Source organism: Ranitomeya variabilis, chromosome 6 (genome assembly GCF_051348905.1).
Source record: "Ranitomeya variabilis isolate aRanVar5 chromosome 6, aRanVar5.hap1, whole genome shotgun sequence".
NCBI lineage: Eukaryota > Metazoa > Chordata > Amphibia > Anura > Dendrobatidae > Ranitomeya > Ranitomeya variabilis.
The window spans coordinates 24,202,948-24,223,211 of record NC_135237.1 but is presented as its reverse complement, the minus strand read 5'-3'; the positions used below and the strand labels follow the sequence as shown (position 1 = coordinate 24,223,211).

The window sequence follows — 20,264 nt, the reverse complement described above, 5'->3', positions numbered from 1 at the left end:
GGAAGGTGGCCCAGAGGTGGGCAAGAGAGTGGCAGCCGGGACCGCATCTCCGGCGGTGAGCGCTGGGGTGTCCGGGTCCCCCACTTACGGATCCGCTAAATCTGGATCGCTTCTGGGGACCCAGGCACCTAGTAAAGTAAAGGGGGAGGGGCCTGCGGCTTCGGCATTACAGGCTCATAAAAAGAAAATGGTGGGGCCTCCCCTGGTTGGGTCTGCGGTGAAGTCGGGGTCTCCTGCATTGGGGGCACCGCCGCTGGTGGATGCTGAGGGGGAGTGGCCTAGCCTGGGGCCGGCTGCTGGAGCTGCTGTGGCCAGGCTGTTTGTGGCCCAGGGTGTGGTGGTGGGGGGTCCTGTGCCTCAGGGGACTGGTACCGCTGGGGGGATTCCTGGGGGTGGATCCAGCTCTGGGTCGGCTCTGGGGGTCCCGCTGCGGCCGGTCTCAGGGGGCGTGGCCTCCTCGGCACCCGCTGCCCATGTAGGAGCAGCTTTGGAAAGCTCTGCTGTGCGGCTGAAGGCTGGGGGCGTGGCTTCCCAAAGAAAAGAAAAAAAAAAGGTCTTAGCCAGCAATGGAGCAGGGACTGCAGCAGATAGCAGCAAGGGCGCCTGCCTGGTGGGGTCCCCTGAGTCTGGGGGCTTACCTGTGGTGGGGGCTCCGGTGACAAGGCAGGATGGAGCTGGAGGCGGGTCTGCTCCTGGCTTCCTACCTGCCAGTGAGGGAGGAGACTCTGTGCCTGCTATGGTGGAAAGTCACGCTGTGCTGCATAAGTCCTATGGCAGCAGGACTCTTAAAGAGACAGCAGCGCTGTGTGTGTCAAACCCCCCAGCAGGGAAGATGCCACCAGTAGGTGGCGGTAGCAGTGAACCTGGAAATACCCAAAAGGTGAGGCAAAATAAAACTGACCCCAGTGTGCATGTGAGTGAGAGTGGGGTGACTGATGGAGTGGATGAGGAGGGTGCGGGTATGGAAGTGTCTATGGTTGAGGATGCGAGTGGCAGTGCGTCTAAGGTGGCAAGTGTGAGTACGGTGTCTGATGGTAGTGGGAGAAGGGGGGAGGGGGCCGGTCCATCTGCCCCCCCAGCCACAGGTTCTCGGAGTTATTCGGGGGTGGTAGCTGGAGCCCCGGGGTCTAGTCAGGGGGTTTCCTCGCCTCTGGATCTCAGGGATAGCGTTTTGCGGCGCCGCTTCCTGGAGGCCCTCAAAAAGGGAGAACGGACGATCGAAGTAGAGGGAAGAGTGGTGGACTTGGCCTTTTGGCTGGATAGACACGGCCAGGCTGCCTTCCAAGATAAAAGGGAAGGGGAAACGGTTTGGTCCCTCCCGACAGCCGGGCAGGGGGTGGCCAGGCGGAATGTGGTCCGTATTCGGTGGAGGGGCAGTGAAGCGTGCCCGCCAAGGGCGAGGGTTGTGGAGCTCCTTCTGAAGATGGACTTCAGGGCGACGGACATCTTTGCCCTGATTCATCCGTTTGGCACCTCCTTCTTCGATGTCAGTTTTGTTCGGCCAGAGGGCTTGGAGCTTTTCTGGTCGAATTTCGAACTGGCAAAGGGGGAGCCCGGCTGGCGAGACTTTGCCGTGCAGGCGGTGTCTCGCCAAAATAGTGTAAAGAGGGTGACCGTTCTGACAAGTAACGAGTCACTCTCTGGGGTCGACATAATGACGTGGCTTTCCCGTTATGGGGAAGTCACCGAGGTCCCTAAAAAAAATAGGGACGAGTTTGGCATTTGGTCAGGGGGCTGGACCTTCATGGTAAAGTTGAAGGTTTCAGGAGGTACGGTCACCCACATCCCTTCCTCAGCATTTCTGGGGAGGGACAGAATCCAGATCTTCTACCAGGGGCAACCGAAGGTCTGCCACAGGTGCGGTGATCCCCGCCACTTCAGCGCAGGCTGCAAGGTACAGAAATGTGCCTTGTGTGGCGGGGTAGGCCATCTTGCCGCGGCCTGTGGTGACATTAGGTGTCACCTGTGTGGTGACCTTGGTCACCCGTATAGCCGCTGCCCCCGTTCCTTTTCCAGCACCATCTCTGGCCCGGCAGGGGGGAGCCAAGGGGGGGTCCCCGGTGGTGCAACTTCTGCTGTGGCTGAGGGTGGAGGCATGAGGGGAGCTGAGGGGTCGGTGAGGAAAGGCGAGGCTGGTACATCTGCCCACCAGTGGCAACAGGTGAGGAGCCGTAAGGGCAGGGGGCAGGATAAGCCTCAGGCAACTGGGGTGATGACTGCCCCCACCCTGGAGACGGCAGCCGAAGCCTCTGAGGCCCTGGGGGAGAAGGCGGTGAGCGAGGAGATCCGGAGGATGGAGAGGGAGGAGTTGGCTGCTTCTGATAACTCTTCCCAGTATGAAAGTCTGGATGAAGAGGTGGTGGAGCAGCCTAAAAAAACGGGTGACAATCGTACCAGTAAGAGTCGGAAGAAGAGGAAGAACAAGGCTAAAAAATCTAAGCCCCCCCCCCGGCCACTGGGGTGCCTACGGAAGGGCTCGCTGACTCCCCTCTGATCCCCCTCTCCAATCGGTTCCAAGCCCTCGATGACTCTGCTGTGTCGGAGGTCGGGGGTGAGGGGCCGGTCGCAACATCTGGGGTGCCTTCGGGGAGTGGTGAGGTCTGTCCTCCGGGGGATTCACACTCCTCTGGAGGGGGGACTACCTCGGGGTCCAGGGGCAAGGAATCTATTTCTGGGAAATCCAGTGCTATAAAGGAGGATATGGACACCTCGGTATCTTTAAAGAGGAGGGGTGAGTCGGGCTCTTCCTCAGAAGGGGAGAGGAAAACAGGGGGTACGGTTAAAAAACAGGCCATCTAACTCAATCACCCATGATGGCGGAACCTACCCCGTTGACTCTGGCGTCGATTAATGTCGCCAGCATAAAGTCAGATACGGCTAGATTTACGGCCTTTGATTTTTTCACCCGGGTTGAGGCTGATATTTTATTTTTGCAGGAGACCAGACTAACGGACCTGGGGTCCATCTACAAAGCAAAGAGGGAATGGAGGAGTGGGCCCTCATACTGGTCTCTTGCGGCCGAGCCGTATAGCGGGGTAGCGGTCCTTTTTAAGACCGTGGAGGTGGAATGCAGACGGGTGATCGAGGTAGAAATGGGGAGATGTTTGGTCCTTGACGTCTTCATGAGGGGACAGGAGCTTCGGCTCATCAATATCTATGGCCCACAATCCAAGTGGGACCGTAAATGTCTCTTCCTGAGGATCAAGCCCTATCTTTTTACGAGCCGGCAGGTGGTCTTCGGTGGGGATTTTAATACTGTAACCAGACTCCGTGATAGGGGAGGCCCCGGAGACCGGCTGGCTTATGATAGCGTAGCCTTGAATAGCATAGTAAGCGAAGCTCGCCTGGTGGATGTCCACATCCGGCACACCCCAGGTCACGAGGGTTTCACCTTTTTTAGGGGAAGCAGTAGGTCTAGGATAGATAGGTTTTTTTTAAAGGAGGAAGCCGTCTCTTCTGCAGTGTCCGCTGTTGAGGTGGAGTTCTCCGATCACTGTTTCATTTTCTTTACTTTGAATGTTACAGAGACCCCCCGGATGGGGAGAGGCCTATGGAAGCTGAATTCGTCCCTTCTGGAAGAGGCGGAAGTAAGACAGTCCTTTGAGGAATTTCTTCAGAGCCAGGTACCTCTCTTGGGTCTTTGTAGCAGTAAGTCTGAGTGGTGGGAGATCTTCAAAAGAAGGGTCGCAGGGTTCTTCCGTCAGCTCTCGAGCCTCAGAGGCCTGAACAGGTACCGCCTGTATCGGGAGCTGGGGAGGAAACTCGAGCAGCTCGTCTCGACTGGAGGGGACCGAGAGGAAATCTCCAGGGTGAAGACCTTGCTCAAGGGGTGCCAGTATGATAGGCACAGATCCTTGGTTTTTGAGAGGGATTTCGGGAGGTACCGCTCGCCCGACCCTTACAGAAACTGCAGGTTGTCAGTGAATTGTAAGATGGTGAGAGGACTGATTGACAGTACGGGGTCCCTGAACAGATCCAAATCAGGGATCCTGGAGGTGGTCAGATCCTTCTACTTGCACCTCTTGGGGAGGAGGGATCCTGATCGGGATGAGATGTCGGCTTTCCTGACTGAAACCATCCCTGAGCCAGGGGATGACCCCTCTCTTCATGTTTTGGCAGAAGCAATCAGGGAAGAGGAAGTGAGACGGGCGATTGATGGGCTCCGGCCCAAAAAGTCGCCCGGTCCGGATGGCTTAACATCCGAGTTCTACAAGACTTTTAGGGACTCTTTGGTCCCCCTCTTGACTGAGGTTTTTAATGAGTGCCTCTCCTCGGGCATTCTACCCAGTTCAATGAGGAAGTCAGCCCTGATTATCCTGTCAAAGGGTAAAGACTCGTCCCGTATTGAGAATTGGCGTCCCATAGCGCTTCTCCATACGGACCGAAAGGTTCTGGCAAAGGTGCTTTTTAATCGGCTGGTGCAGTTTGCGCCCCGGCTCCTTTCGGGGGCCCAGCACTGCTCTGTTCCAGGCCGCAGTACATTTAGTGCTGTGCTCGGTGTCCGGGAGGCAGTGGAGCAGGGCAGGGCAGGTCACTGGAAGGGGTACTTGCTGTCCTTAGACCAGGCGAAGGCCTTTGACCGGGTTAACCATGAGTACCTCTGGTCCGTCCTTCTGAGGTATGGTCTGCCTGGGAGGTTTGTTGATTGGTTGAGAGTTTTATACAATGGGGCAGAGACTTTTCCGCTCGTGAACGGTTGGGTCGGACACCCTTTTGAGGTGAGGTCTGGTGTCCGCCAGGGCTGTCCTCTGAGCCCGCTGTTATACGTGTTTGCGATCGACCCCCTTTTAAGGAGGGTGGAGCGTGGACCGTTGGTGGGAGTCGGGATGGACCAGGCGGAGCCAGAGGCCGCCTTGAGGGTAGTGGCGTACGCTGATGATGTTTCCCTTTTTGTATCCTCGAGAGAGGAGGCAGATTGGGTGATGTCTGAGGTTGAACGCTACTCGGTGGCATCCGGTTCCATGATCAACCGGGACAAGTGTGAGAGTCTCTGGCTGGGAGGGGGAGATCCAAGTTTTGATCTCCCGGACACCCTTCCAGGGCCTCAGGCCACAGCAAAAATATTAGGCATCAGTTTCGGCCCGGGGGACTATCCCCAGCAAAACTGGGAGGGCAGACTTAAGATTGCCGCCCAGAAGGTGGATCAGTGGAAGGGTTGGTCTTTGACCCTAAGGGAAAGGGTTAGTCTTGCCAAGGGCTATTTGCTTCCTTTGCTAATATATTTGGGCAGCGTCTGCATCTTGCCAGAGCCTCTTTGGACACGGGTCTACAGCCTGTTTTTCCAATTGTTATGGGGAAATAGGCTGAACCTAATCAAGAGGGAGGTCACGTACCGCACGAGGAGACTAGGAGGGTTGGGTATGGTCAACCCAGTGGTGTTTCTAGTAAACACCTTTCTTAAGGCAAACATCGCCAACCTCTGGTCAGAGAGGGCTCCTCTGTGGGTATTCTCCTGTAGGGGGTGGTTTCGGCCTTTCTTCCAGGAATGGGAGACAGGAGGGCAGGTAAAGGACCTTCGAACACCTCATGGGCATCTTCCGGCTTATGCTACCCCGGTTCTGAAGGTGATCCGTCGGTGGGGTCTGGGAGTGTGGGAGATCAGGACCATGTCGAGAAGGTTACTTGACAATAGGGTCCTGTTGACCCACTTTCAGAAGCCCCTGGCGCTCAGGGATTGCCCAAGCTGGGATCTGGAGGTAGGGCTCGGGTTATTGAACTCTAAGCGGATCCCCTTGAAGTTTTGGGACTTGGCTTGGCGCTGCTTCCATGGGAAGCTGTATGTGAGGGACAACCTGAAGTGCAGATGCTCTGATGACCGGGATTGTCCCCGCGAAGAGTGTGGCGGTATGCTTGAAAGCATGGAGCATTTCCTGCTTCGGTGTCCCTTTAATACAGAGGTCTATAGCAGGGTGGGTGCTTCCATTGGCTGGCCTAGGCTGGCAGGCCTTTCCTATGCGGAGTGGGCCTATGGGGCATTCAGGTCCCTTGGTGGCCGAGATCGGGGCACTGTTTTCTTAGTTAGTTTAGTAACTAGGTTCCACACGTGGAATGCACGGTGTCTAGTGTCTACTCAGCGGAAAGTCCTCCCCAGGGAAGAGGTGATTAGGAACATCCTGGGTGACCTGGCAAAAGTGCGCTTGCTGGAGTTTGAGAGGCTGGGTGCAGGGAGGGCCTCTCTTCTTTGGAGGGGTTTCTCCTTTAATGTGCCCTAGGGAGAGTTAGGTTCTGTGTGCCTGTGATAGGGTTGAGTTAGTCTTTTTTATCTTTTTATCTTTATTTTGTAGGGTCAGATAGATGTGTAGGGACAGGGAGGGACAGATAGGGACAGTCTTTAGGGACAGGTAGTTAGTATTAGGTTGGTAGTGAGGGTCAGTGAGGGACAGGTAGGGGCAGGTAGGGAGAGATTAGTAGGGCTATAGGGACAGGATTTTTTTCTTTTGTGTTGTTAGGGAGGGTCAGGGTGATGTGCGGTAGATTAGGGTGAGAGCCTCTATGGTCTCCAGTTCCTGGTGGTGGGCTGTAACCCTCACTTATAGATTTTTGTTTTGGAATTGGTAACCCGGGTATAGGGCTTGCAAGCATTGAACTTGGGCCTGTTCTTTGGTCATGGTTAAGGTGTGTATTGGTTATTATTATGTTATTATTGATTATATGTTATTATAAGGTTGTATATATGTTACATGTGTACTATGATGCGTGTAGGGGGGATTTAGTTTAGGTGGGGTGGGGGGTTTCTTGGGGGGTGGGGGGATGGGTTTTGGAGAATGGACGTCCGGCGGGATGCCAAGAAGAGGAAAAAAGGGCCATAAACTTCTGTGGACCTTGTTGTATAGTGAAGGCCACAAACTTTCGTGGGACCTTGTGTGATAGGCCACAAACTCTCGTGGGCCCTTGTGTGATAGGCCACAAACTCTCGTGGGACCTGGTGTGATAGGCCACAAACTTTCGTGGGACCTTTGGGGGAATGGTGGTGGTTTAGTTTAGGAGGTAAAAAAAAAAAAAAATAAAATAAAAATAAAAAAAAAATAAAAATAAAAATAAAAATAAAAAAAATAAAAATAAAAAAAATAAAAATAATAAAAAAAAATAATATATGATTAAGTTTTGGCCAGGTGGCCTATTTGCTTTCTTTAGGGCAGTTGGCCGACTTTTGTTTATTTTTCTAGGGATGAATGCATGGGTATGTGTGTATGAGGGAAAAAGGTACAAGGGGAGAGGAAAAAGGATATAGGTTGAGGTCTCTTCCCTTGCTGGGGGTATTAATGAAATGGAGGAACATTTTGTTTGTATAAATATGCTGGACATTGGACTTTTGGGGACTGTGAATAATTTGTTTTGTTATTGAGTTTGTCTGTAAGCTTTGTTTTGTACTTTTATAATAAAAAAGAGATACAGGATGTAACTCAGGATCAGTAATGTAATGTATGTACACAGTGACTGCACCAGCAGAATAGTGAGTGCAGCTCTGGGGTATAATACAGGATGTAACTCAGGATCAGTAGTGTAATGTACTGAATGTACACAGTGACTGCACCAGCAGAATAGTGAGTGCAGCTCTGCGGTATAATACAGGATGTAACTCAGGATCAGTAATGTAATGTATGTACACAGTGACTGCATCAGCAGAATAGTGAGTGCAGCTCTGGGGCATAATACAGGATGTAACTCAGGATCAGTAATGTAATGTATGTACACAGTGACTGCACCAGCAGAATAGTGAGTGCAGCTCTGGAGTATAATACAGGATGTAACTCAAGATCAGTAATGTAATGTATGTACACAGTGACCGCACCAGCAGAATAGTGAGTGCAGCTCTGGAGTATAATACAGGATGTAACTCAGGATCAGTAATGTAATGTATGTACACAGTGACTGCACCAGCAGAATAGTGAGTGCAGCTCTCGGGTATAATACAGGATGTAACTCAGGATCAGTAATGTAATGTATGTACACAGTGACTGCACCAGCAGAATAGTGAGTGCAGCTCTGGGGTATAATACAGGATGTAACTCAGGATCAGTAGTGTAATGTACTGAATGTACACAGTGACTGCACCAGCAGAATAGTGAGTGCAGCTCTGCGGTATAATACAGGATGTAACTCAGGATCAGTAATGTATGTACACAGTGACTGCACCAGCAGAATAGGGAGTGCAGCTCTGGGGTATAATACAGGAGGTAACTCAGGATCAGTAATGTAATGTATGTACACATTGACTGCACCAGCAGAATAGTGAGTGCAGCTCTGGGGTATAATACAGGATGTAACTCAGGATCAGTAATGTAATGTATGTACACAGTGACTGCACCAGCAGAATAGTGAGCGCAGCTCTGGAGTATAATACAGGATGTAACTCAGGATCAGTAATGTAATGTATGTACACAGTGACTGCACCAGCAGAATAGTGAGCGCAGCTCTGGAGTATAATACAGGATGTAACTCAGGATCAGTAATGTAATGTATGTACACAGTGACTGCACCAGCAGAATAGTGAGTGCAGCTCTGGGGGATAATACAGGATGTAACTCAGGATCAGTAATGTAATGTGTGTACACATTGACTGCACCAGCAGAATAGTGAGTGCAGCTCTGGAGTATAGTAGAGGATTTAACTCAGGATCAGTAATGTAATGTGTGTACACAGTGACTGCACCAGCAGAATAGTGAGTGCAGCTCTGGAGTATAATACAGGATGTAACTCAGGATCAGTAATGTAATGTATGTACACAGTGACTGCATCAGCAGAATAGTGAGTGCAGCTCTGGGGTATAATACAGGATGTAACTCAGGATCAGTAATGTAATGTATGTACACAGTGACTGCACCAGCAGAATAGTGAGTGCAGCTCTGGGGTATAATACAGGATGTAACTCAGGATCAGTAGTGTAATGTACTGAATGTACACAGTGACTGCACCAGCAGAATAGTGAGTGCAGCTCTGCGGTATAATACAGGATGTAACTCAGGATCAGTAATGTAATGTATGTACACAGTGACTGCATCAGCAGAATAGTGAGTGCAGCTCTGGGGCATAATACAGGATGTAACTCAGGATCAGTAATGTAATGTATGTACACAGTGACCGCACCAGCAGAATAGTGAGTGCAGCTCTGGAGTATAATACAGGATGTAACTCAGGATCAGTAATGTAATGTATGTACACAGTGACTGCACCAGCAGAATAGTGAGTGCAGCTCTCGGGTATAATACAGGATGTAACTCAGGATCAGTAATGTAATGTATGTACACAGTGACTGCACCAGCAGAATAGTGAGTGCAGCTCTGGGGTATAATACAGGATGTAACTCAGCATCAGTAGTGTAATGTACTGAATGTACACAGTGACTGCACCAGCAGAATAGTGAGTGCAGCTCTGCGGTATAATACAGGATGTAACTCAGGATCAGTAATGTATGTACACAGTGACTGCACCAGCAGAATAGTGAGTGCAGCTCTGGGGTATAATACAGGAGGTAACTCAGGATCAGTAATGTAATGTATGTACACATTGACTGCACCAGCAGAATAGTGAGTGCAGCTCTGCGGTATAATACAGGATGTAACTCAGGATCAGTAATGTATGTACACAGTGACTGCACCAGCAGAATAGTGAGTGCAGCTCTGGGGTATAATACAGGATGTAACTCAGGATCAGTAGTGTAATGTACAGAATGTACACAGTGACTGCACCAGCAGAATAGTGAGTGCAGCTCTGCGGTATAATACAGGATGTAACTCAGGATCAGTAATGTAATGTATGTACACAGTGACTGCATCAGCAGAATAGTGAGTGCAGCTCTGGGGCATAATACAGGATGTAACTCAGGATCAGTAATGTAATGTATGTACACAGTGACTGCACCAGCAGAATAGTGAGTGCAGCTCTGGAGTATAATACAGGATGTAACTCAAGATCAGTAATGTAATGTATGTACACAGTGACCGCACCAGCAGAATAGTGAGTGAAGCTCTGGAGTATAATACAGGATGTAACTCAGGATCAGTAATGTAATGTATGTACACAGTGACTGCACCAGCAGAATAGTGAGTGCAGCTCTCGGGTATAATACAGGATGTAACTCAGGATCAGTAATGTAATGTATGTACACAGTGACTGCACCAGCAGAATAGTGAGTGCAGCTCTGGGGTATAATACAGGATGTAACTCAGGATCAGTAGTGTAATGTACTGAATGTACACAGTGACTGCACCAGCAGAATAGTGAGTGCAGCTCTGCGGTATAATACAGGATGTAACTCAGGATCAGTAATGTATGTACACAGTGACTGCACCAGCAGAATAGTGAGTGCAGCTCTGGGGTATAATACAGGAGGTAACTCAGGATCAGTAATGTAATGTATGTACACATTGACTGCACCAGCAGAATAGTGAGTGCAGCTCTGCGGTATAATACAGGATGTAACTCAGGATCAGTAATGTATGTACACAGTGACTGCACCAGCAGAATAGTGAGTGCAGCTCTGGGGTATAATACAGGAGGTAACTCAGGATCAGTAATGTAATGTATGTACACATTGACTGCACCAGCAGAATAGTGAGTGCAGCTCTGGGGTATAATACAGGATGTAACTCAGGATCAGTAATGTAATGTATGTACACAGTGACTGCACCAGCAGAATAGTGAGCGCAGCTCTGGAGTATAATACAGGATGTAACTCAGGATCAGTAATGTAATGTATGTACACAGTGACTGCACCAGCAGAATAGTGAGCGCAGCTCTGGAGTATAATACAGGATGTAACTCAGGATCAGTAATGTAATGTATGTACACAGTGACTGCACCAGCAGAATAGTGAGTGCAGCTCTGGGGGATAATACAGGATGTAACTCAGGATCAGTAATGTAATGTGTGTACACATTGACTGCACCAGCAGAATAGTGAGTGCAGCTCTGGAGTATAGTAGAGGATTTAACTCAGGATCAGTAATGTAATGTGTGTACACAGTGACTGCACCAGCAGAATAGTGAGTGCAGCTCTGGAGTATAATACAGGATGTAACTCAGGATCAGTAATGTAATGTATGTACACAGTGACTGCATCAGCAGAATAGTGAGTGCAGCTCTGGGGTATAATACAGGATGTAACTCAGGATCAGTAATGTAATGTATGTACACAGTGACTGCACCAGCAGAATAGTGAGTGCAGCTCTGGGGTATAATACAGGATGTAACTCAGGATCAGTAGTGTAATGTACTGAATGTACACAGTGACTGCACCAGCAGAATAGTGAGTGCAGCTCTGCGGTATAATACAGGATGTAACTCAGGATCAGTAATGTAATGTATGTACACAGTGACTGCATCAGCAGAATAGTGAGTGCAGCTCTGGGGCATAATACAGGATGTAACTCAGGATCAGTAATGTAATGTATGTACACAGTGACTGCACCAGCAGAATAGTGAGTGCAGCTCTGGAGTATAATATAGGATGTAACTCAGGATCAGTAATGTAATGTATGTACACAGTGACCGCACCAGCAGAATAGTGAGTGCAGCTCTGGAGTATAATACAGGATGTAACTCAGGATCAGTAATGTAATGTATGTACACAGTGACTGCACCAGCAGAATAGTGAGTGCAGCTCTCGGGTATAATACAGGATGTAACTCAGGATCAGTAATGTAATGTATGTACACAGTGACTGCACCAGCAGAATAGTGAGTGCAGGTCTGGGGTATAATACAGGATGTAACTCAGGATCAGTAGTGTAATGTACTGAATGTACACAGTGACTGCACCAGCAGAATAGTGAGTGCAGCTCTGCGGTATAATACAGGATGTAACTCAGGATCAGTAATGTATGTACACAGTGACTGCACCAGCAGAATAGTGAGTGCAGCTCTGGGGTATAATACAGGAGGTAACTCAGGATCAGTAATGTAATGTATGTACACATTGACTGCACCAGCAGAATAGTGAGTGCAGCTCTGGGGTATAATACAGGATGTAACTCAGGATCAGTAATGTAATGTATGTACACAGTGACTGCACCAGCAGAATAGTGAGCGCAGCTCTGGAGTATAATACAGGATGTAACTCAGGATCAGTAATGTAATGTATGTACACAGTGACTGCACCAGCAGAATAGTGAGCGCAGCTCTGGAGTATAATACAGGATGTAACTCAGGATCAGTAATGTAATGTATGTACACAGTGACTGCACCAGCAGAATAGTGAGTGCAGCTCTGGGGGATAATACAGGATGTAACTCAGGATCAGTAATGTAATGTATGTGCACATTAACTGCACCAGCAGAATAGTGAGTGCAGCTCTGGAGTATAATACAGGATGTAACTCAGGATCAGTAATGTAATGTATGTACACAGTGACTGCACCAGCAGAATAGTGAGTGCAACTCTGGAGTATAGTACAGGATGTAACTCAGGATCAGTAATGTAATGTATGTACACAGTGAATGCACCAGCAGAATAGTGAGTGCAGCTCTGGGGTATAATACAGGACGTAACTCAGGATCAGTAATGTAATGTATGTACACAGTGACTGCACCAGCAGAATAGTGAGTGCAACTCTGGAGTATAGTACAGGATGTAACTCAGGATCAGTAATGTAATGTATGTATGCAGTGACTGCACCAGCAGAATAGTGAGGGCAGCTCTGGGATATAATACAGGAGGGAACTCAGGATCAGTAATGTAATGTATGTACACACTGACTGCACCAGCAGAATAGTGAGTGCAGCTTTGGGGTATCACACAGGATGTAACTCAGGATCAGTAATGTAATGTATGTACACAGTGACTGCACCGGCAGAATAGTGAGTGCAGCTCTGGGATATAATACAGGAGGGAACTCAGGATCAGTAATGTAATGTATGTACACAGTGAATGCACCAGCAGAATAGTGAGTGCAGCTCTGGCATATAATACAGGATGTAACTCAGGATCAGTAATGTAATGTATGTATACAGTGACTCCACCAGCAGAATAGTGAGTGCAGCTCTGGAGTATAATACAGGATGTAACTCAGGATCAGTAATGTAATATATGTACACAGTGTCTGCACCAGCAGAATAGTGAGTGCAGCTCTGGAGTATAATACAGGATGTAACTCAGGATCAGTAATGTAATGTATGTACACAGTGACTGCACCAGCAGAATAGTGAGTGCAGCTCTGGGGTATAATACAGGATGTAACTCAGGATCAGTAATGTAATGTATGTACACAGTGACTGCACCAGCAGAATAGTGAGTGCAGCTCTGGGATATAATACAGGAGGTAACTCAGGATCAGTAATGTAATGTATGTACCCAGTAGAGATTGCAGTATAATATTGGATGTGACTCAGAATCACTATAAAAATAGTAATGATATTTACGTACTTAGGGACTTAAGTTTTTATATAGATTATTTTTATGTGTATTGAAGCTCTTTTACAGGTTATGAATCTTCTTAATCCCTAAAATGTCTTAGAAAAATATATCTTCGTGTTAACATAATACAAAAAAGTAAAAAAAAAAAGACATAAAATGTAATTCAATAAATGTTTATAAACACCAGGCGGCTCAGCGTGAGTCGCAGCTCAACACATTCCCCCTAGCAAATGAGGCGTTTTACAAGGCAGTGAGTAAGTATTTCATCCAGGGCTGTAATCAAGGAGTTAGGTGATGAATAGACACAAACTGGAACTCATCTGAGAGTCTTCAATGGTTAATTAGCATTGGTCGTCATCTTATATACAGAGTACAAAAAGGGAACATTATAAACAAGCAGCAGAGGTTGGGGGGAGACCGCCACAGCTGCTTTAATGTCGCAAGGACCTTTCCAAAGTGGAGTCAAAAACATAAACCTGAACGCCCACTCTACGGTTATGTGCAGCCTCGGTGGCCTCGGATTAGGTCCTACTGTAATTTTATGTACAGTTTATGAAGTAAAAAATCATAAATGAGTTAATTTTTTAATTTGGACCCTGAATATAATCGAATAAATTCGATGCAATAAAGCCATCAAAAAATGGGAATTTGCTGAAGTTGAGCAAGAAAATTTGCAGGATCCTTCCCACCAGGCAAACTAATCAGAAGGGACGTTGGGGATGTCGGCAAGTAGCAGAGAGTGTGCAGGGTTTTGGCTGGGCAGCCATGCACCGACCGACGTGGCCACTGAAACCGGTCCTGGCTGCAAATGTTTTGGCTCAACTTTAAAATTCATCTCACAGTTGAAAATCAATTTTATCAGATGAATTAAATTAAAACATGGAAACAAAGCATTACTAAGAAGTGTTATCAATTTACCTTTCCGTTTAGGTGTTTGTCACTTTTACAATAATGTCTACTGATGCGGTGGCAACACAAGAAAATGACGAGGTCGGTGGAAAACTCTGGACAAAAATGATGCTTATTTTATAAAAATGGAAACAATATCCAACCAAGGAATGTTGATAAATTTAGGAGAGTATGATACCATAACAATAATGCCTAATAGTGCCCTAATAAAACTGCCATACTGTGCTTATATGTCAGGGTGATATGTTGCATAGATAAGAAGGATCAGGTCCTAGGTTTCTAGTTTGAGCTTCAGAGACAAGTTGTGGAGCTTTGTGGAGAGGGTGAGTTAGTCCTTAGCTGGTAGAGAATGTAAGCCATTGGCCCTCCAATAGGTCACTGTCTTAGTCTTTAGTACTTGGAGTGTGGGGACAAAGAAGAAAACGTCACAAATATGGGGAGAACATGCAAAATCCTTGAACATGTTGTCCATGTTGGGATCTGAACCCAAGACTGCATCTCTATAAAGAAACAGTGCCTACAGCTGAGCACTGGAGGTCCCACCTGCAGTGATCACTTTACAATTTTGAGAGCCTTCAAAATTAATAATATCCAGAAATGTAAAATTATACTAAATGTTTAATAAAAAAAATCACCTGCTCATCAATTTTTTTTTTTTACTGGATGACTCATAACTGTGATACTTAATTTGTCCTGTGGTGGCACTGTAGGGAAATTAAACACTTGCTAGTTGGTTCCTCTACTGATCACAGCTGATCACTGGAGGATCCAAACATACGATAGTACTAAATAAAAAAAAATATATATCACCTGGACATCAAGTATTTCAAACTTATTTACTGGATGGTTCAGAACTGTAATCCTTCATTTGTCCTGTACGGAAATTGAACACTTTCTTGTGGGTTCCTCCAATAATCACAGTTGATCACTGAAGGTCACAACTGCGGTGATCAAATTACCATTTTGAGATCCTTCAAAATTCATAATATTCAGAGAAATAAAATAATATTGAATGTTATTAAAAAAGTCACTTGAAAGTCAAACTTTTTTTACTGGGAGGGTCATAACTGCAATACTTTTTTTGTCCTGCGGTGGCACTGCAGGGAAATAGAAGACATGCTAGTGGATTCCTCCAATGATCACAACTGATCAACGAAGGTCCCACGTGCAATGGTCAAATTACCATTGAATTACCTTGAAGATCCAGAATATCCCAAAAAATATACAATCATACATATACAAATGAAATAAAATTACCTGGACATTGAATGGGTCAAACGTATTTACTGGGTGGGTCAGACCGTACACAACTTTGTCTTTTTCCGGCACGAAAGTTCCTCAAAAGCAGAAAATAATAAATCACGTTTACTAATTATACACAAAGATCCAGGTAATTAATTTTCCCTTCCGCATAATTTGTCTCGTTGATTTACCGGCTTTCTCTCGACACACTGTTGCTGTTGTTAAGTCAACAAATGCATATAATTAGCCGCTTTAAAAAGTATTTATAGGATAGCGTAATCTATCACTCGTATATATCATTTCATGGTGCTGATTGCCGCGCAGTCAGTCAGGAGCCAGAAGTTCATTCGGCAGCGCGAGCCAAGTATCATAATCCAGGGAGCTTAACAAACGCAGGGTGTGTGTAGCCGGAATATTGATGAGCTCTTATGTGCGCAATCCTCTCTAATTACACATAAAGGCTCGTAGTCAAAGCAGCCAAGATAGCAAGCATCAGCCGCAGAAAAAAAATGTTACAATTGTGGGGGGCAAAAAACACAAACTAGACTAAAGTAAATACAAAATGTAAACATTAAAACAAATAAAAAACATGTTTGGTAATTTTGTAAAAAATTTACAGAAATTTTCTAACCATTGTGGAAGTTTACATTTGATACAGTTTTATTACATCTCATTAAAAAAAAAAAAATTTAATTAATAGTAACATCAATTTCTTGCATCTTTTTTTATGTCACCTTGTGATAAGTTTTGCTACATATTGAGCAGTACGGGAACAGAAAAAGAGGTACTGAGCTGAGAAAAATAAAATCCATCTAAAAAGAATTAACAACTTAATAGAAAAGAGCGACTCGAGAATTTATATATTTTTTTTACATTTTTGGGCGAGTTTAACTGTGGTATTTCTGGGTCCATTTTACAAAGGGTCCAATACATTACACCTTTAATCTGTGTGATTCAGTTCAATTACGGTAATTTTGCTTTATTAAACAGAGCCAGTCACTTGTCATAAATATTCAATTTTCACCCTGATGTAAATGCCGCTGTTCTCCTGAATTCGGCGTCACTTTTCTTTTGTTCCTGCTCCTCTCCGTTCCTGAGATATTGCTCCTTTCCTAAATGTATAAATATTTTTCTTTAATCCAACTGGGTGTGGTCTTCAAAAAGACACCCACGAGGAACACCTGAAGATCGCGCCCAGTTGTCTAAAAAGACTAGTATTATATACAATGAAGAAGTGGCCATATCTCAGGAACGGAGAGGCGCAGGAACAAAAGAAAAACAACACCGGATTCAGGAGAACAGCGGCATTTACACCAGGTTAAAAAAAAACATTACATATTTATTGGAAGAGACAGGTCCTCTTTAAAAAAAACTAAATTAATTGAGAAGAATCATTGGGAATTTTAGTGTAAAATAGACCCAGAAATACATCTGTAAAATTGGTCCAAAAATGCGTTCACAAGAGAACCATACAAAAACTGTGGTGCAGTGCTGGGATAGAGTGGGCAAATGATTAAGCCACATAAGTGCTCATTGATTTACATACTCACCAGCAGTCGTAATTTTTAATCCCGGTAGATGGTTGGAAAAACCACTTCATAAAGTGGGCATTATGGGGTGTTTGGGGGCGTTTCTGGAGGTGAAACTTAAATATTCTCATTTTTTATTTCTTGGGTAAATAAGCATTTAAGGGATTCACCAAGAGTCTTTTGGTTCCGTTAATCATTTGATTTTTCTTTAAGCTACTTTTTTTTTGTGATTGATGTTTTTGGCACCAAATCTACTATATAATTGTCTAAGGGTCACTTCCGTCTGTCCTTCTGTCTGTCTGTCTGTCATGGATATTCATTGGTCGGGGCCTCTGTCTGTCATGGAAATCCAAGTCGCTGATTGGTCGCGGCAAAACAGCCACGACCATTCAGCGACGGGCACGGTGCGGCGGCAAAATGGCCGCTCCTTCCTCCCCGCAGTCAGAGCCCGCTCCATAATCCCCTCCAGTCAGCGCTCACACAGGGTTAATGGCAGCGCTAACGGACCGTGTTATGCCGCGGTGTATCGCACTCCGTTACCGTTGCTATTAACCCTGTGTGACCAACTTTTTACTATTGATGCTGCCTATGCAGCATCAATAGTAAAATGATCTAATGTTAAAAATAATAAAAAAATAAAAAATCATTATATACTCACCGTCTGTCGGCCCCCGCATCCAAAACAGGCCTTTCCCGCTCCTCGCGACGCTCCGGTGACCGTTCCATGCATTGCGAACTCGCGAAATGATGACGTAGCGGTCTCGCGAGACCGCACGTCATCATCTCGTGAGACCGCAATGCACTCTTGAGACCGGAGCGCGCAAGGAGCATTGGCAACCGGTTCGCCTGGATCCGGGGGCCAACGGAAGGTGAGTATATAACTATTTTTTATTTTCATTCTTTCTTTCAACAGGGATATGATGCCCACATTGCTATATACTACGAGGGCTGTGCTTTATACTACATGGGCTGTGCTATATACTACGTGGGCTGTGAAATATACTACGTGGGCTGTGCAATATACTACGTGGGCTGTGTAATATACTACATGGGCTGTGCTATATACTACGTGGGCTGGGCAATATACTACGTGGGCTGGGCAATATACTACGTGGGCTGGGCAATATACTACGTGGGCTGGGCAATATACTATGTGGGCTGTTGTGAATTCTGCTCTTGGGCTCCCTCCGGTGGTTATAAGTGGTAGTGCTGCTGTTTTTGGATCGCAGCGTTCATCAGGTGTGTCCACTTATTGCAATTCTGACTGGGCTATTTAGTCTTGCTTGATCCTTTAGTCTGTGCCAGTTGTCCATTGTTTTTTGGAGGATTCACATCCCTGCCTGGTCTCTCCTGCTTTGCTGTCCATATCAACAAAGATAAGTCCTGGCTTGTTTTTTGCAGTCCACATGCTGTGGGCCTTATAGTTCAGTGCATTTCCATGTTTTGTCTTGTCCAGCTTTGTCTGTGTAAGGATTTATTCAGCCAAGCTGGTATCTCTGGAGATGCAGATATACCCTCCATATCTTTAGTTGGATGTGGAGATTTTGTATTTTCTGTGGTGGATATTTTCTAGTGTTTTAATACTGACCGCATAGTACTCTGTCCTGTCCTTTCTATTTAGCTAGAGTGGCCTCCTTTGCTAATCCTGTTTTCAGTCTGCGTATGTTATTTCCCTCTCCTCTCACAGTCAATATTTGTGGGGGGCTGTCTATCCTTTGGGGATTTTCTCTGAGGCAAGATAGTTTTCCCGTTTCTATCTATAGGGGTATTTAGTCCTCCGGCTGTGTCGAGGTGTCTAGGGATTGATAGGTACATCCCACGGCTACTTCTAGTTGCGGTGTTAAGTTCAGGGTCTGCGGTCAGTACAGGTACCACCTTCTCCAGAGTACGTCTCATGCTGCTCCTAGGCCACCAGATCATAACAGTACAACTGGCCCACAATGAGTTAAACGCATCTCAGAAGAAGGGAAGAAAAGTGCGGAGCCATTTTTTTTTCTGTAGTCTGTTGTGTCTTTCCTTCCCTTTTTTCCTCTGGGTGGCTAAGGAGTTTGGCGCTGGCATGGATGTTCAGGGATTGGCTTCTCGTGTGGAACAACTTGCTGCTAGTGTACAGGGTATTTCCGATTATATCGTTCAGACTCCGGTTTTAGAACCTAGAATTCCAACTCCTGTTTTGTTTTTTGGGGACAGGTCCAAATTTTTGAGCTTTAAAAATAACTGTAAACTGTTTTTTGCTCTGAAACCCCGTTCCTCTGGTGATCCCATTCAGCAGGTTAAAATTGTCATCTCCCTGCTGCGTGGTGATCCTCAGGATTGGGCATTTTCCCTGGAATCTGGGAATCCGGCTTTGCTTAATGTAGACACCTTTTTTCAGGCGCTAGGGTTATTGTATGATGAACCTAATTCAGTGGATCATGCAGAGAAGACCTTGTTGGCCCTGTGTCAGGGTCAAGAAGCGGCAGAATCGTATTGCCAGAAATTTAGAAAATGGTCTGTGCTGACTAAATGGAATGAGGATGACTTGGCGGCAATTTTCAGAAAGGGTCTTTCTAAATCCATTAAAGATGTTATGGTGGGGTTCCCCATGCCTGCTGGTCTGAGTGATTCTATGTCTCTGGCCATTCAGATTGATCGGCGCTTGCGTGAGCGCAGAGTTGTGCACACTATGGCATTGTCCTTCGAGCGGAGTACAGAGCCTATGCAGGATTTTGTCTAGAGCTGAACGACAAGAATTCAGACGTCAGAATAGGTTGTGTTTTTACTGCGGCGATTCTGCTCATGTTATTTCTGATTGCCCTAAGCGTACAAAGAGAATCGCTAGTTCCGTTACCATCAGTACTGTACAACCTAAATTTCTGTTATCTGTGACCTTGATCTGCTCATTATCGTCATTTTCTGTCATGGCATTTGTGGATTCAGGCGCCGCTTTGAACTTAATGGACTTAGAATTTGCCAGACATTGTGGTTTCCCCTTGCAGCCTTTGCAGAACCCTATTCCTTTAAGGGGCATTGATGCTACACCGTTGGCTAAAAATAAACCTCAGTTTTGGACACAGCTGACCATGTGCATGGCGCCAACCCATCAGGAAGATTGTTGTTTTCTGGTGTTGCATAATTTGCATGATGCTATTGTGCTGGGTTTTCCATGGTTACAGGTACATAATCCGGTGTTAGATTGGAAATCTATGTCTGTGACTAGTTGGGGTTGTCAGGGGGTTCATGGTGACGTTTCT

General features: G+C 46.2%; 1 protein-coding gene across 2 annotated transcripts in view; it reads right to left on the bottom strand.

The window, feature by feature from the left end:
- AGMO (alkylglycerol monooxygenase) overlaps positions 1–20,264 on the bottom strand; it is a 214,256-nt gene that overhangs the window by 92,743 nt on the left and 101,249 nt on the right. For both annotated transcript variants that reach the window (XM_077268079.1, XM_077268078.1), the window contains exon 9: positions 15,518–15,597. In XM_077268079.1, the coding sequence (XP_077124194.1) occupies positions 15,518–15,597 (80 nt within the window). The remainder of the gene's footprint in view (positions 1–15,517; positions 15,598–20,264) is intronic.